Genomic DNA, 17,977 nt, shown 5'->3' with positions numbered 1-17,977 from the left:
TACAAGTTAGGTGAAGAAGGGACTATATGTATTTGCTGAAAAGGGAACAGCATTAGCCAAGGCCACAAGATGAGCTAGGCATGAACATGCAAGATGTCTGAGTAGCTGGAACATTGGGACAAGAGTGAATAGTACAATAGATGAGGCTGGAGGCATGGTCAGGATCTAGAACATAAAGGACTTTGTTCTCCTTGTTAAGGAGTTTGCATTTTCTTTTTAGAAAGACCTTTCTGGCAGCACTCTGAAGAATGGATTACACAGGGTCCAGCCTAGAGGCAAGAAGGCCATTTTCTGTTACACAGTGAGAAATAATGAATCCCTAAATTACTTCAGTTAAGAGGATGAACAGAGATGTTTAGAAAGTAGAATTGACAGATTTCTTGCTAGAGCTGTTGAAAGTGAGTACTATTTACCTAAATCAGGGAACCTAGGAGTAAGACACAGCTAGGGGTAGAGATAATCAGTTTAGCTTTGAATATGTTGCACTTGAGATGCTGATGGGTCACTCAGGTGAAAGTGTAGGTTGTTTATTTCTTCTACATTTACTAGCTGGTATTTGGTATAGAAGAACTTTCCCCTTTCCTCTCTTTTCTTTCTCTAAAAAAAAATCAATGTGGATTCAAAGATTATTTTTGTATTTTTTAATATTGTCATTATTCTTTTTGATTATTAGATTGCCCCAAATTTAGCCAGTGGGATGTCTTTCAAAGTCAGCTCCTGTGTTCTCTTGGCATGACCTCATTAGTCTTTACAAATACTTTGTGGTTCAAGAAGATGTTCCAGGCTTATACTTTCCTTGCCCTAGTACTGAAGTCAGCCATTTATCTATAGAACTCTGGTTCCTTTTAGTGGAAAGTGGTATTTAGAATTCACAATCTGGGCTCTTGGCTCTGGGTGTGGTAACTGTTATATAGCTCTTTACTGCCATTTTGTAGAATAGATTTACAAGGATGAGGAAACCAATGGAATGGAATTCTATCTTTAATGTATGGGCTTTTAACTTGGAGATATTGTTGAAAATCTTTAAAATAGCTTTAATAGTCTGCTGAATATAACTTAACTCTTGTTTTGTAACTTTACAATACAAACATATAAAACATAATACTAACGTTTATTAACTTTTACCAAGTGATAGTGTCTGTGCTGCACACTTAATAGGCATTATTTTATTTTATGTTCAAAAGGAAGTAATTTATCATTCCTTTTGTACAAAAAGTAAAAATTAAGGAAAATTTTTAAAAATTAATAAAAAATTTTAAAAATTAATAAAAATTAAGGAAAAATTAGTAACTGATAAAGGCAGACTTTGAGCCATGGCTGTCTCCAGTGTGCAAGTTTTTAACCACATTGTTAGGCTAAAGGCAACCCAACAATGATTTGGAGAAGATTCTTTATCATAAATTTTCATCATAGAACCACAAGTGTAGAATATGTGTATCTTGGAATTGAATCTGTACTGACTTGAGAGATTTTTTATTGTTAAAATTCCTAGGACAATAAGTAAAATACCGTGATTTATGAGTGTTTCAGATAATTGATGTTGTATTGAAAGTTGAACATGATAACTTAAGCATATCATAGATAAAAATTTCACTAGTTTCAGACTTTGAGAACCAGAACAATTCAGAATTGCTCCAAGCATCCCAATTTGAGTTTTCCAAGTTTTGGTTGTGTTTCTCAGCATGTGTAGAACAGCCGTCTGCAGAATTGAGAGGTGAAGTTGCTTCGAGCAGCACACTACTGGGTACAACATTGAGGAAGAGAATAGAAATCCCAATTTGCTTGATTAGATGTGTGTACTTAACATAATCATTAATTCCTCATACATACAGAGCTGCAAATATTAATTTAATATTTCATTTAACAGTGAAATTGAAAAGCCGTAGAATATACCTAAAATGAGTGCAGTAGGTATGGATTGTTTGAAGGACAATTTGTAGGTGTTCTCACCCACCTCTGCTTGCCCACTTTCACTTATGTTGACTGGCTGAGAGGGTATAGATGATCAATTTTAGGAAATACTGAATCATCACCACTTCCTCACTTTTTTTTTTTTTTTTTTTTTGCTGAAGTGGAACTTATTATTTTATTCCCTAATCCTGATTTGGTGTGTGTTCTTCTAATACCCCTGGATAATTTTGGCAGTATTTTATTGCAGTTACAGTAAGTGGTTGGCTGATTTAGGTGTTACTGATCTGGAATGTCATGACTTCTAGTTTTTCCATCGTCCTCGTGACTTCCCTCTTTCACGCTGAATAGAGAAGCTTTCAGGTGCACACTGTAAATAATTAACATTGCTTTGAATATAGCATTTAAATTTTTTACTACTGAGAAATATCTTTAAGACTTCCAACCTGTGTGTGTCAGGCTTGTTTGTTTGAGCACTGTATAATGGCTTTTACCTATCTTGGACATATCAAGAGCCTACTAGACAGTATGGTACCTTAAGCGTGTCTCAGAGATAGTTTGTACAGAAACTGCAAGAAACTCCTTTCTGAAACCATCATTACACAGTCAACAACTATTTGCTGTTGTTGTAAGCCAAATGCCATAACCACCCACATCATATAAGAGATTTAATCAGTTTGCTACTACAATCATACTTTGTTGTGGGAGATTATTTTCTGTCCTTTCATAAATGCTGGGCATCTTGTGACTGTCAAACAAGGTGTACTGGAAGGAACAGGATTTACTAGATGTCGCAGTGCTTGTGTTCTTCCTCATTAATAAGTTATCAGCCAAATAACCCAGCCTGGCATAGATCCTGCCTATAAACCACTTGTTCTAAACTTCAGTATGCATCAAAATCACCTGTAAGACTTGCTAAACAGCAGAAGGCCATGCCCTACTCCCAGAGATTCTGATTTACTAGGTCTGGGATGGAGTGTGAGTATTTGCATTTTTACCAAGTTCCCAAGTGATGCTGATGCTGCTAGTATCAGGGCCTCTCAAAAGTTGTTACTTACAGCAGGAGAACCCAATTCTGGCCAATTTAAAGAAAAGGAATTTATTATAAGGATAGTAGGTAGCTACAGAATTGCTGGGAGTGCTGGAGAAGTAGACTTGGGACTAGTAGCAGCCATGATCCATACTTCTTACCACATAATTGGTAAGGATACTACCGCTGCTACCTAGCACTGGACCCAATGGATGGCGCAGCTTGCAGTGATGACCACCTGTTCTGTACAGTGCATATGTTGACATACCCTGCTACTACCACTAGCTGCCAAAGTGGATTCTGTATAGTATCTGCTTGCTATCACTGGATTAAAAATCTGGGACGGATGTTTCTGATTGGTAATGCTTGAATCATTTGTTCATGCCCTAGTTTTACGGAAAGTTGGAAAAGTGAAAACCTGGTGTGTTCAGTTTCCATCAAAACTCATCAGTTGAGTTATTCCCCAAAGAGGAGTTCATTCATGGCTTGACTTCTCTGGTAGATATTTTTGACCAAATGCATTAGGAGTTGACAGAATATTGCCTGGGGGCCAAATTAGCTTACTAGGTATTTTGTAAATAAAGTTTTGCTGGAATGTATCCACATTTTTTTTGGTTGTTTTCATGCTACAAAGGCAAAGTGAATTAGTGGTTGTGACAAAAACCGTGTGGCTTAAAAAACCTAGGATATTTATTTTCTGACCCTTTATAGAAAAAGCTTGCCGATCCCTGGTAGGACTGATGCTCAGACTTGTATTCAAGTCCCTGTGGTCACCATTTATAGATGCTGTTGGAGAACTACCTGTTTATAAAATGACCACACTGTCCCTTGGAAATAAGATTGAAGACAAATAATGGGACAAATTTTCAGATATTTGAAGAAGGGCTTTTAGAATCTAGAGTTCCTAAACTCTGTCATCCTCTCTTCAGGCAGAAAACTGGTGAGCCACATTCATATTTTAAAACTTAGGAATTACATTCTTACTTAGACTTTGAAAAGTGAATTCCTAATTCTTTGTTAACTATTTGTAGCATCATTAATGATGTACCAAAGATGTCTTCTGACTTGAAGACAGAGTAAATTAGGTGACATAATTCAGTCGAGAATCTTGGAAATTTCTGGGCTCCTTGACTCCAGCCTAGCTTCATTTGGCTTGTCAAGTTATGAAACTTCTAATTCTGTTTGCCATGATACAACCTTTGTTACAGTTTTCAGAACTTGTTTGCCACTAAAACAAGATTGTCTTGATGTCAAAATAACAAGCACATTTCCATAGGATAGGGATTTTGTGAGTATCTGGCCAGGTTATGATGACTCTTAACTCATGGGGTGGGGCTCCAGCAGCTGTGTTTGTAGTATGACCACACCTACTCTAGCCATTGTTTTGGAAGTCCTAGCTCATGTATTAAAACTAGGGAAAAAGAGAAAAAAGTGCATTCATAGATTGGAAAGGAAGAAATAATGCTGTTCTTATTCACAGAAGCTTATGTAACTGTATATGTAGAAAATCTAGAAGAATCTACAAATGAGATTTTTTAAGGTTTATAGTATACATGTTAAACTTATCACAATCAACCTTCAAGTGATATTAAACTATTTCACATATAAGAACCTTACAGTATACTTTCACTTTTACTTTCTGGCCTTTGTTCTATTGTTGTGATGCATTTCACTTGTGCATGTATAGTAAACCTCTTAATATGTTGTTGCTTTTGCTTTAAACAGTTAATTATCTTTTAAATAATTAGAAAAAATGATATTTACCTTTGTAGTTCCCAGTTTTCCTCATTCCTTTGTGTAGATCCAGATTTCCATATGGTATTGTCCTCTGTTATGAGGGACTTTTAACTTTTTTTTTTGAGCACCTCTCTGATGATTAATTGATTTGGCCTTTGTATATATGAAAAATATTTTACCTTCCTTTTAAAAAGATATTTTGACTGGGAATAGTATTCTAGATTGATAGTTTTTTTTTCCCCCATTTGTGACTTTAAAGATATTTCTACAGTATTATCTGGATTGCTTTGTTTCTGACTAGAAGTGTTTTGTGATTCTGATTATTCTCAGTGTGTAATTTATCTTCTTTCTCTAGCTGCTTTTATAATTTTTTCTATCATTTATAAGCAATTTGATTATTATATACTTTGCTGTTTATTTCATATTTCTTCTGCTTGAGTTTTGTTGAGCTTCATGGATGCATGAGTTTATAGTTTTTAATCAAATATGGAAGATTTTCCTGTATTCTTCAAAAAATCTTTTTTTGTTGTTCATCTTCCCCGCAGTGACTCCAATTATGCTTTTGTTAGGCTGCCTGAAGTTGTTCCTCAGCTCACTGGTGCTCTCTTCAGATTTGCCTTTTCCCCCTGTGTTTTATTTATTTATTTATTTTAAAAATGAAAGTATAGCTGATTTACAATATTTTGTTAGTTTCAGGGGTACAACATAATGATCCATTATTTTTGTAGTTTATACTCCATTTAAAGTTATTAAAATATATTGGCTGTATTCCCTCTCCTGTATGTTACATCCTTTGTGTCTTTAGTAGTTTGTATCTCAATCCCCTGTCCCTATCTTGCCCCTTCCTCCTCCTTCTTCCCACTGGTAACCACTAGTTTGTTCTCTATATCTGTGAGTCTCTCTCTGTTTTGTTATATTAATTTGCTTAGTTTAATTTTTAGTTTCCACATGTAAGTGATACAGTATTTATCTTTCACTGTCTGACTTATTTCACTAAGTATAATACCCTCCAGGTCCGTCCATGTTTTTCCAAATGGCAAAATTTCATTCTTTTTTTTTTTTTTTAAGGCTGAGTAGTATTCCATTGTGTCTATATGTATACACATACATAGATACACATTCCATATCTTCTTTATCCATTAATGTGTTGATGGACACTTAGGTTGCTTCCATATCTTGACTATTGTTAATAATGCTGCTGTGAACATTGGGTGCATGTATCTCTTCAAATGAATGTTTTCATTTTCTTCAGATGTAGACCTAGGAGTGGTGTTGCTGGATCTTATGGTAGTTCTATTTTTAGTTTTTTGAGGAACCTCCATACTGTTTTCCATAGGGTCTGTGCCAGTTTACATTCCCTTTCCTTATTAGGGCTCCCTTTTCCCCACATTCTTGCCAGCATTTGTTATTTCTGGTCTTTTGGATGATAGCCATTCTGACTATGTGAGAGCAAGAAAATATATAATTGTTGTTTTGATTTGCATTTCTCTGATAATTAGCATTGTTGAGCATCTTTTCATTTGCCTGTTGGCCATCTGTTTATCTTTTTTGGAAAAACTTGTCCTTCATGTCTTCTTCCCTTTTTGTAATTGGGTTATTTGTTTCTTTGATAGTGAATTGTATGAGCTGTTTATGTTTTGGGTATTAACCCCTTGTGGGTCATATCATTGCAAGTATTTTCTCCAATTCAGTAGATTGTCTTTTCATTTTTGTCAGTGATTTCCTTTGCTGTGCAGAAGCTTTTATGTCTACTTAGGTCACATTTGTTTATTTTTTATTTTGTTTCCTTTACCATAGGAGACAGATTGAAAAAAATTATTGCTGTGATTTATGTGAAAGTGTGTTATGCTTATGTTCTCTTGTAGAAGTTTTATGGCTTCAGGTCTTTCATTTAGGTCTTTAATCCATTTTGAATTTATTCTTGTATATGGCCATAGGTATGTGGGTTTATTTCTCAGCTGTGTATTCCATTTCATTGATCTAGTTGTCCTTTTTTTTTTTGAGCCAGTACCATACTGTTTTGATTACTCTAGCTTTGTAGTATAGTCCAGAGTTTGAGAGCATAATACCTCCAGCTTTGTTCTTTTTTCCTCAAGATTGCTTTGGCTATTCAGGTTCTTTTGTGGTTCCATACAAATTTTAGAATTTTTTCAAGTTCTGTGAAAAATGTCATGGGTATTTTGATAGAGATTGCATTAAATTTGTAGATTGCTTTAAGTAGCTTTGACATTTTAATAATACTGATTATTCCTGTCCATGAGCACAGGATATCTTTCCATTTCTTTATATCATCTTCATTTTCCTTTATCAGTGTTTTATAGTTTTCATCATATGAGTCTTTACCTCCTTGGTTAAGATTATTCCTAGATATTTCATTATTTTTCATGTGATTTCAAACAGGGTTGTTTTCTTGCTTTCTCTTTCTGATAGTTTTATTATTAGTGTATAAAAAGGCAATGAATTTCTGTATATTATTCTTATTTCCTGCAACCTTACTGAATTCAAGTATTCTAATAGTTTTTTGGTGGAGACTTTAGAGTTTTTTATAAAAAGTGTCATGTCATCTGTAAAGAGTGATAGTTGTACTTCTCTCTTCCAGTTGGATGCCTTTTATTTCTTTTTCTTGTCTGATTGCTATGGTTAGGACTTCCAATACTGTGTTAAACAGAAGTGGTGAGAGTGTGCATCCTTGTCCCAGGTATCCAAGGTGCTGGAGCAGAAGTCTTGGGGGTTTGTCTGAGCCATTCTGTTTCCTCTAAATCTGTGCTCTCCTCCTTTCCAGCATCGGCACCTTCACCTCAGAGGGGAGCAGTGCTGGAGCAAGAGAGGCCAGATCAGGCACTCAGCGTGGATTGAGGTGAATGTGACAGTAGTCCCAGCATACCAGAGTTCTAGACCATTCCTGATCTGCTGCCCCTATGAATGCCAGTAATGGTTATCCTCACCCCATTCAGATGTAGTACTGGGTCTGAGCTGGCTCTGTCTGCCACAACTACAAACTCTGTTTGACAGTGGCAGCCTTTACCCTTGTGGGGAGCTGAACCATGGGGCAAGAGAGGCTGAAGCAGCACTCAGCATGGGCCAGGGTGAGCACTGGGTGGTTGCAAGAAACCAGCTAGAGTCTCTGGCAATTTCAGTTGCTGCTTCTGCCTATTTTCGGGAGCATGTTCGTGCTCTTCACTAGCAGAGTCTAGATTTCTCACAGTTCCCCTACGGTCCCACTGGTTTTCAAACCAGCCAAGGGGACTTGTCTTCCTAGTGTTATACCCCAGGGCAGGATTTTCCAATATGTGGTTCAGACCCTCATTCTTCAGGGAGGATCTCTGAGCCCATGCAGTCCTCCTCCTTTCTGTGTCCCCTCCTCGGGGCACAGGTCCTAACATGATTGCTTCTCCTCCCATCTTACCAGACTCCATGTGGATCTTTCTTTACAGTCTTGTTTGCATAAGAGTCTTTCTGCCAGTCTCCAGTTTGTTTTCAGTGAGAATTGGTTCACACATAGATGTATTTTTGATGTGTTTGTGGGGGTGGTGAGCTCAGCATCCTCCTACTCCACAGTCTTGATCTCCTCCCCTCCATTTCTTCCACAATGTATTTTATCGCATCCAGTTTATTTTACATTTCAGATATTTTTGTTTTCACCTCTGGAATTTTTTTAATGTCCCTTTTTATATGGTTAATTTTCAAACATAAGGAACATAGCTTTAATAAGTTTTAAATGTCTTTTCTGTATTAATTCTGTTAGCTGATAATTCCTGACTTGGTTTTGATTGATTTGTTTCCTCATTATGGCTCATTTTTTCCTGCTTCTATGCATGACTGGTAATTTTTGATGGAATACCAGAGATTGTGAATTTTACCTGTTTATGAGCTGGGTATTTTTCATCTGTAAATATTCTTCTGAGACACAGTTAAATAACATGGAAATGATTTGATCCTTGTGGTCTGTTTTTTGAGCTGTGTACGTAGCACCAGAGTAGCATTTAGTGCAGCTTTAATTTTGCCCCAGTACTGAATCCAGAGCCTTCTGAGTACTCTACTAAACGCACTGTGAATTATGAGATTTTCTATTCTCCCTCGTGCTGGCAGGAACTCTTCCTGTCCTGGTATGGGTTTGGGGTATTGTTCCCTCTAGTCCGGGAATTTTAAACCTCAGAATTGTTTACATTTTGGCCCAGAGAGTTCTTTATTCTGGGGCCTTGTCCTGTGTATCTGTTTAGCAGCATCTCTGGCTTATAGTCACTTGTTGCTGGTAGCACCCTCCCCTCCAAAAATTGTGACAACTGCATGTCTCCAGACATCACTATGTCAATCCTGGGGTAAAATCAGCCCTGGTTGAGGACTACTACTCTAATCTTCTCAGATGGTTTTTTTCCCTGGCTTTAGATATTTCTTCATGTGCATGGCATGATCAGCATTCAGCCTAAGACTCAAGTGAGACCATCTGTAGATTTTCAGAACATAGTTTCTTTCTGTGTAGTGTGTGCTTTCTCTTTCCTGCTCTGCAAACTCTGGCTACCTTCTTTTCCCCAGATGGTCAGCTCCTTCTCAACTCAAGATACTACCTGGCAGTAAAACGTGATAATCATTTGAATCACCTAGTTTGTTCCCCTTGTCTCAAATGTCATTATCTTTTTTTCCTGATGTCTTACCTTTTGAAAAATGTTTCATATATTTATTATGTTTTTTAGTTGTTTTAGGTGGAAGGTAAGTCCAATCCCACTTACTCCATCTTGTCTGAAAGCTGAAGTCTCTCAACAGTGTTTTACTTTTTGTCTTATAATGTATCCCAAAGTGTTGGCCTTAGAGCCCTCATAGTTTCTCACTTTCTAGACTATGAGTGTGTTACCAAGGACTCCAGGGTACCAGCCACCTCTTTCTCATTCTTTTGTTCATTCTGTGGATTCAGCAAGGTATGTATGTAATGGGTCAGGTGGTCTAGATGTCTTCAGTTTATGACAGAGACTGAGAGTTAAAATAGCCCTTAGGCAAAACCGTAAGTTTACATTGTCCTGTGAGAATGCAACTTGTATCTTGTTCTCTTTCATAAATGAATTAGAAAAGAATGCATTCACCAGAGGCTTAATTAATCAGTTCGAGTAACAATATTATGTCTGCAACTGCTACTGTGCCCAGGGCTAAAATTTGGTTAAGCATGTGGCAATCTTTAGTCATTTTTTAGGATCCATCTGTTTTCTGCAGATGATATGTGATAAGGACTGTCAACCCTGTATACTTTCAAGTCCTTACTGGTGGCACTAGTCTTTGCTATTTTTTGCTCCTCTTGGAGCAATACTGTCTTATTTACTCTCTTGTTCTGGAGAATAGAGCAATTTCACAGGTTTCCACTTGGCTTTTCCCACTGTGACCGCTTTTACCACAAAACTCTTGGATCCTTTGTGGTGGTGGTTCTAACTGCCAGGTATTTAAATTCTAGTTATGAACTCGTTAAGAGGAAAGAGACTCTTAGGTGGGTCTGCAGGCTCAGTGAGCTCACTATGAGCCAGATTTTGCTAGGACTCTATTTACTACCTCAGTTCAGAGGGTTTTGGCTAGGATTTTGTTTCTTTGCCTTACAGAACCTCACTAGGGTCATTCTCTTAGTTCCATTCATCTGGTAGCTGGTGTGGTCTAAGAATGCATCACTTCCATATCTGGAGCCTTGGTGCTGTTCCATGTGGCCTTTCTCTCTGTGATGCTATGTTGGACTTCCTCACAACATTGGTGGGTCTCAGGGAGTTTGAATCTTAGAAGGTAAATAGCTTCACTTCTGCCACATTCTTTGGGTCAGAAAAAATTACAGGACCAACCCAGATCCATGAGGAGGGCACCTAGATTCCAGTTTTTGCTGAGGGAGTGACATGGTCCCATTGACAGTATATGGGATAAGAAATATCATTGTAGCCCTCTTAGGGAATACAGTTAGCCGTATCACTGTTTCATCTGCTGTCTTACAGAATTTTATAGACCTGTCTTAGATCTGTGGACTCTTGCTGTGGTTTCCTCTTTTAATCTATCCATCCCTTTATATACTTAAAAATCTTTTTTGCTGTTATTTTAGTAAGAATTTAGCAGAGATATGTGTGGTCTTGAATCCATCACTGGTAGCTGTAATCTTTTGAGTCAGAAATTACTGCTGTTTTTCTTACTGCCTCCTGGTTGTCTTAGTAGCATGTTGGGAAAAAAAGTTGTCTTGGGTGTCTTCTTTTTCTCTGTGTCATTTGATAATTTCTCTTGGCTAGTTATATATCAAAGAGGGAGGGTAGTGTTTTGGAGCCCTAGTTTAGACGTTATTTCTTATAAGAAAATAAAGTACATTTTATGTAGAGAATTTAAGCTTCTTTCTAATCACCATGCACCAAGATTCTGTGGTAAAATACTCTTTTCTGTAAGGAATGTGGACTGCTCCTACATTCTCCTTTTGCTATGCCACTATTCTTAGCCAAGTTTATACTGTATTAATATACTATATTAACCTGGTTTTTTTAATGCATAATTATCTGAACGAGGGCTAGAGAAAGATTCCCTACCTTTTTCAGAGAGTAAACAGTCGGATTCTCATTGGACTTCTGTTTGGTTTAGTGATAGATTAATATCACCTTGAGTTTCTTGAAAGATTTTTTTTAGAAAGTCCTATTTTAAGAGGAATCTTGACAGACTGAGTTATCTTCAGAGGAGGTCAGCTAGGATGCTTATAGATGTAGAACATACAGTTTTTGAGACTATGTTATCCAGAGAGGAGAGAAAAACTTAAAATATGATACTGTTTTAGGATACTTAGAGAAGAAAGAAAAGTTACATCTGTTTAGAAGTGAAATAGACTTTCCTGTAAAATAATGAGTTTTTGATTTCTAGCATTGAGTAGAAGTCCTCAGCCATGCTGAAGAGAGGGGTTCCTGTGTGAGTTGAGGGAACTCTTCTCTATCTTTTCAGATCTCTTGTAATTCAGAGATTTTGTGACTAGTCCATAGTTAACAGTTGTGTCATTAATGGTTGTTTGCTTAAAATCAGAACTGTTGACTGTCATTATATTTTTTAAAGTACATTTGAAAAATAATCTAAAATATTTTCTACTCTACAGGACTTAAATACTATTTATTCTTATCTTCATGGAATGGAAATATTATCAAATCTCAGGGAACATCAGCTTAGGTAAGTGTGATGCTGTGTTTAAGAGCATATGCTAAGGAGTTCCTCAAATGAGTTTTGATAGATACTTGCAGGGGCCAGATGATTTGGGGGTTTTTGTAGGCTAAGCATAGAAATTGGCATTTTCTATCCCAGTTTTTCTTGGCCATGGGACCTTGAGCAAGTCTTAACATCTAAGCTGCAGTTTTGTCTTCTTTGGGAGTAATAAGATTTCCTTTGTTATAGCATTTTGAGGATTAAATGAGAAGATCTAAAGCAAGGCACAGTGCTCAGTATGTGCTAGCCAGTGAAAACAAAACTGTATTTTTTGTAGTTCCTATCGATATTTATTATGTCAGATACTTAAGATGCACATGGCATAATATAGTGTTGTATTAAAGTGGAAGGAGCAGCACTCTTGATTTGGTATAAGCTCCCATGAACAAGACCCATAAACTTTCTGCACCTCATTTTTCTATTCTGTAAAATGAGTTTTTTCTCCTGCTACTTTATATCGTTGTGATTATAGTTGTAAAAACTCTTTTTGAGTGCTGTAAAGCACTGTTGTAAGTTTTCATAATATTTTAATTAAAATGTGTTTTTCTTCCATGACCACTTTTTCTGACTGTTCTTAAAGTTTCTAGTTATGGACCAGATTGCTAAAATATAATTGTTGGGATTTATTATTTTCTGTTTTCTGTATAATTGAGATGTTAGTAAATGTTAAATAAGCATATCAAGAGGAAGAAAACTGAAAATTAGAGCAGTAGTAATAATAAAAATATTTTTTAAATGCAAGCAAATTTGTATCTATTCAACAGATTTTTGTGTCTTTGTGTGTATGCCCCGGCCTGTAACTGTTCTTTACCATAAGGATTCATTAGTGAATCAGACACATATGTATTCTTTTATAACAAAAAAGAACATTATTTAGTGTGAATTGACAGGTTATAGAATGTATATAAGAGTGTTATACTTGTTGCCCCTTAATATTCACTGCTACTTTTGAAAATAATTACTGCATTTAGTGTGTATATTTTTAAGCTCTAGGGAAAAATTTAGTGGTAGATCTGATCATTTTCTGTTGTGATTATAACAATTTTGAAATAATTTAAGATAAAATCTTTAAATTTTTTATTTTTTAAAAAATGTGTTAGATTAATGTCTGCAAGAGCACGCTATGAGAGATACAGCGGCAATCAAGTTCTTTTTTGGTAAGTATTTCTATAATTTGCTTAATAATGTTTAAATTTGGATTTTAAGCATTGAAATTCATTTGATTCTGGAATAGTTTCTGTAGAGGAGATTGAAATACAGTCATAAACTGTGAAATATACATAGAGCTCACAAAAGATGTACAGTGTAACAGGTTTCATGAATATATACACCTGTATAACTACTACCCAGTGAATATGTAGAACATTTCAGCTCTTCAGAAGGCTCTTGTCACCTCTCTTGGAAAGGTAATCTAGTTCTAATGTCTATCATCATAGATTGGTTTTACTTCTTTTTGAATTTCATATAGACAAAAATCTTTTGGTCAGGCTTTTTTCACTTCCCAGATGTCTGAGATTCTTCTGTGTTTTTGTATTCATTCTTTTTCATTGCTTTATAGTATGCAGTTACATGAAAATAACATAATTTGTTTATCCTTTGCACTATTAATTGATATTTGGGTTGTTGCCAGTTTTTTCCTATCATGAATAGTAAGTTTCTGAACATTTTGTTCATGTCTTTTTGTGTCCTTTGACTCATTCCTCTTAGGAATATTCCTAGGAATGAAAGGATTGAAAATGCATGTGCTCAAATTTAGGAGATTCTAACATTAATAGAATCTAACATACGTATTTCATTTTATTATCTCATTGTGATTTAATTTTTGTTTCCATGCTTACTAATGATAATAAATGATTTTCATGTTTCTGTAGGTTATTTGGATAGCTCCTTTATGAAATCCTGATTCAAATTTTTGACCATATTTTAGTTGGGTTGTCTTATTTCTATTGTTTTGTAGAAATGTTATGAATTTGAATCCAAGTCCTATGTTGGATACATAAGTTGCAAATACTTTCTGCCACTGTGTGGCTTGCTTTTTCATTCTATTAATGGCATGTTGTGAAGAAGAGAAATTTCTGATTTTCTCAGTTTTTCCCCTTGTGAACAGTGGTTCTTGTGTTTAAAATATTTTTGCCCTCTTCAAGATTTTGAGGATATTCTTCTCTGTTTTTTCTTTCAGAAGTTTTGTCAGCAGTGCTCTCTTTTATTATATAGATTCAGCTGGTATAGAGGAATGGTGTTGACTTTAATGTTTCATTATGCATTGTATTTATTATATCTACAGTATTTACTGGATTCGTATGGTTAATAGCTATATATGTTTATTTGTTGATTCATTCACTAATTGCCTGCTATATGTTATACTTAGCCTGTTTATAGAATGGTGGGAAATCACAGGATATATCCTTATGACCTTGTGTAGTAGGGGAGAGAAAGTTAATTAAAATTGCTACGCAAATAGAAGTGCTATCAAAGAAATACATAGATTTATAGATAATTGGAACAGAATTTAGAGTCCAGATATAAACCCTTAGGTTTATAAACAGTTTCTGGAATTTTTTAAAAAATGGCTTTGTAGCTAAGATCTGCACACAATGTGGGTATAACACAACTGAAGATTAAAAAGGAGCCACCAGTGGACAGTTTATTTTTGATGAAGGTGCTAAAGCATTTCAATGGGAAAACAGTTTTTTCAACAAATGGTGCTGGGTTAATTGTGTATTTACATGTAAAAATGTTCATTTAGATCCTTATCTTACACACACACACATAAACTAATGAACTGTCAGTTTATACCAATTAGAATAGCTGCAGTTGTGGGGATGTGAAATGGGTAAAGGGGATGGATCACCTGTATGGTGATGGATGGAAACTATATTTTTGATAGCACACTACTGGGTATACAGAAGCAGAAATATAGCATTGTACATGTGAAACTTATGTAGTATGAACCAGTGTTACCTCAGTAAAAAATAAAAGAATGCTACAGTCAAAAAGGTAGCCAATAACAAGTGTTGATGAGGATTTGATGACATTTGGAATCCTAATATATTTGTGGTACAGATGCTAAATGGTATATATATTTAGCCACATTAGGAAACAGTTTGGCAGTTTCTTAAAATTTTACCATATGAGCCAGTAATTTTACTTTTACAAATTTACCCAGGGGAAATAAAAACCTATGTGCATACAGAGACTGTACACAAATGTTCTTAGTAGCACTGTTCATACTAGCCTAAAACTGGAAAAAATATAAATGTCCTGTGAATGGATAGAGAGAATGCCCTATATCTGCATAGTGGAATACTATTTGGCAGTAAAAAGGAATAAAGTACTGATACACACTACAGCATGGACAAACCTTAAAAAATTAGGCTAAGTGGAAGAAGCAAGATGGAAACAAAACATGTTATATGATTGTATTTAAATGAACTGTCCAGGAAAAACAAATCTGTAGAGACAGAGCAGATTGTTGGGGGTAGGGATTGACTGCAAACAAGGCATAAGAGTTCTCTTTGTGTTAATAGAAATGTTCTAAAACCGGATTGTGGTGATATTTGCACAGTTCTTTTCATAAATTTCATAAAAGTCATTGAATTGTGCACTTAAAATGGGTGAATTTATGGTATGTAATTACACCTCAATGAAGCTGTTGAAAAATTAGCGTTAAAGAGTTGTATAGATTTGTATCTGGCTAATCATAAACAGAAGAATTTTTAAAAATGAATGTGGAAATTAATTAAAGAGTTTAAAGTCAGGGATTGGTGGATTATTCTTAGATCATTTGCTTACAGAGAGAAGGGAGATAGCGTGGCCCCACATTAAAAGACTTTCACTTTCCTTGTGTACTTATCAGAGGCATTGCTCTGAGAGTGGAATTCTTTGCAAGATCTGAACAGTTTCTGATTCATGAGTGGGCATAGTTCTCTTGGTAGGAGTGAGCTTTAGGGTTTTTCTTGCATTAATAGGAGAATTTGACAACTTCATGACTGCTTTAGCCTAGTGAGATTAAAAATTGGAGGCTTGTGGTAGCATCCAGTCATAGCTTTCTTCTGTGTTAATTTTGGACAAAATTTCCCTTCATTGATTTTATTCCTTCATAAATTTATAAAAGTCCTGTTTTGAAAGAACAAGAAAGTGAAATTTCTAAACAAAGAACCTTAAGTAGGAGATATGTAGCCATTTGTATCTTCTCTCAGTGAATATGGACAGCATGTGGATATAAAGAACTTTGAAGTACGCAGTAGAAAGTTGGTAATGATTTTTCCTTCTCATCATAAGCAATAGGATTTACCCAGAAAACTCACCCTTGCTTGCTCTGTAGAATGGTATGCAGGCTTAGATTTCTGGATGGAAAATGATACTATTCATTGAGAACAGAGAATACTAGAAAAAAAATCAAACTTAAAGGAAATGATAATGATGTAGATTGTGAACACATTGAGGTTGAGTTGTCTGTTACATATACAAGCTGACATGTCAGATAGATAACCAGATACACAGTTCTTCAGTTCAGAGGAAACATTTGTTTTATAAATATTAGAATTATATACATATTGGAATTAATTGAATTTGTAGGCATAGTAAATTAAGATATTTAAGAGAAAGATGGAAAAGATTATATTATAAACACATCTAACAAGATTCTGGGTTTCTATTGGAGATTTAACTGAACTAAAGATGCTGGTGGACTTATGGACTTAAGTCATCTGATATTCTTTTATTGCTTAAATACATACAAAATGAAAGACTGGTTAGGCATTTTATTTATTTCTGTCAGAGTAAAATTTAAGAGAAATAAATAGATCATTATGATCCAAATTATAGTTGAAAGTGAAGACAGAACATTGATAAACTTGTGAATTCCAAACAGTGTTGTCTTTAATATATATTGAAGTTATCAGAAATAGAATTTTTTAATATTCACATGTAGTACAATATTTAAGTTAAACTTCATCAGATATGGTGATCCAGTACACAAAAATGAGGACTATGTAGTTAATGATATAAATTAATAAGGTAGAGCTAATAAACATATATTGCTGAACCCTGTGTCTTAAGATAGTGATTATATAAGATGTGAACATGATCTGTATGAAACCTTTGGAAACAGGCAGAACTTCCAAGGAGTGTTAGTTAATTTTTAATTTATCATATTATAGGATATTTTTCATGTTTTGTATTTTGTGTTGAATCTATATACATGTAAATGTTTGTATTTATTTACTCATTTAAACAGTTCAGAAACTATTGCCAGATGTTGGTATATCCTGCTTTCTGGATCTGTGCTTATGAAAGACTCCATGGTCTTGCCTCCTTGCAGGTATGTTTACATTTGCTGCTTTGTGCATTTGGTAATTACAACTATTAATTTTATTTATTTCTTATGTTAAAACTATTTTATGTAGGTTGTGTGTTTTCTCTTAGTAGGTAATACATTTTATAAATGTCTTTGCTTTTTGGTACTATTGGAAATACTTGGCAGGAATCAACTGATATTCCATATTTCTGGGGGTATAATCTTTAGCACACACCATGATACATTACTGCTATTTGATCTTTAGTTGTATGTGAGATTTGATCTCATTTATCTGATGGGTTCATTGCTATGTTTTAGAGAGGTAATATATCTTAATAGTTAAGAAATTGGTTTTTGAAAGAGTAAGGCAGATGAGGGTAGAATCCTGATTTTATCAGTTACTAGTTTTATGACTTTGGACGAATTTTAGTCTTCTTGTGTGTAAAATGAGGATAATAAGAGTACCTACTTCAGTGTCTTTATGAGGTTTTAACAAACTACTTACGGAGAGTTCTCAGTAGCAATTACAGAGTTGACATTCCTAGATCCAAACTGCATGAGTTCACGTCAGAAGTAGTTCTACTGCTTCTGGGGCAAGTTACTTAATCCCCTTGTATTTCAGTTTCCTCATTTGTAAAATAGGGGCAATAATAGAATCCATTCCATAAGCCAGTTTTGATAAATAAATAAGCTTATGTATATAAAGCTCTTAGATCAGTGCCTGGCTGTTATAAGTAATTGTCAATTATCACCATTAAGATAATTAGGTACAAAAAGAGAATAGTGGTTGAAAAGATGGTGAGATACCATATTCTTAG

General features: G+C 35.1%; 1 protein-coding gene across 6 annotated transcripts in view; it reads left to right on the top strand.

The window, feature by feature from the left end:
• Nucleotides 1-17,977, top strand: part of RAPGEF6 (Rap guanine nucleotide exchange factor 6) — a 198,127-nt gene that overhangs the window by 10,130 nt on the left and 170,020 nt on the right. For all 6 annotated transcript variants that reach the window (XR_837223.3, XM_031448949.2, XM_031448951.2 and 3 more), the window contains exons 2-4: nt 11,757-11,827; nt 12,961-13,017; nt 17,100-17,183. Coding sequence is in view for 5 of the 6 variants with exons in the window: in XM_031448949.2 (XP_031304809.2) it covers nt 11,757-11,827; nt 12,961-13,017; nt 17,100-17,183 (212 nt within the window). In the remaining variant the exon portion in view is untranslated. The remainder of the gene's footprint in view (nt 1-11,756; nt 11,828-12,960; nt 13,018-17,099; nt 17,184-17,977) is intronic.

Source organism: Camelus dromedarius, chromosome 3, assembly GCF_036321535.1.
Source record: "Camelus dromedarius isolate mCamDro1 chromosome 3, mCamDro1.pat, whole genome shotgun sequence".
Classification (NCBI taxonomy): domain Eukaryota; kingdom Metazoa; phylum Chordata; class Mammalia; order Artiodactyla; family Camelidae; genus Camelus; species Camelus dromedarius.
This window is presented reverse-complemented; position numbering and strand designations above follow the sequence as displayed.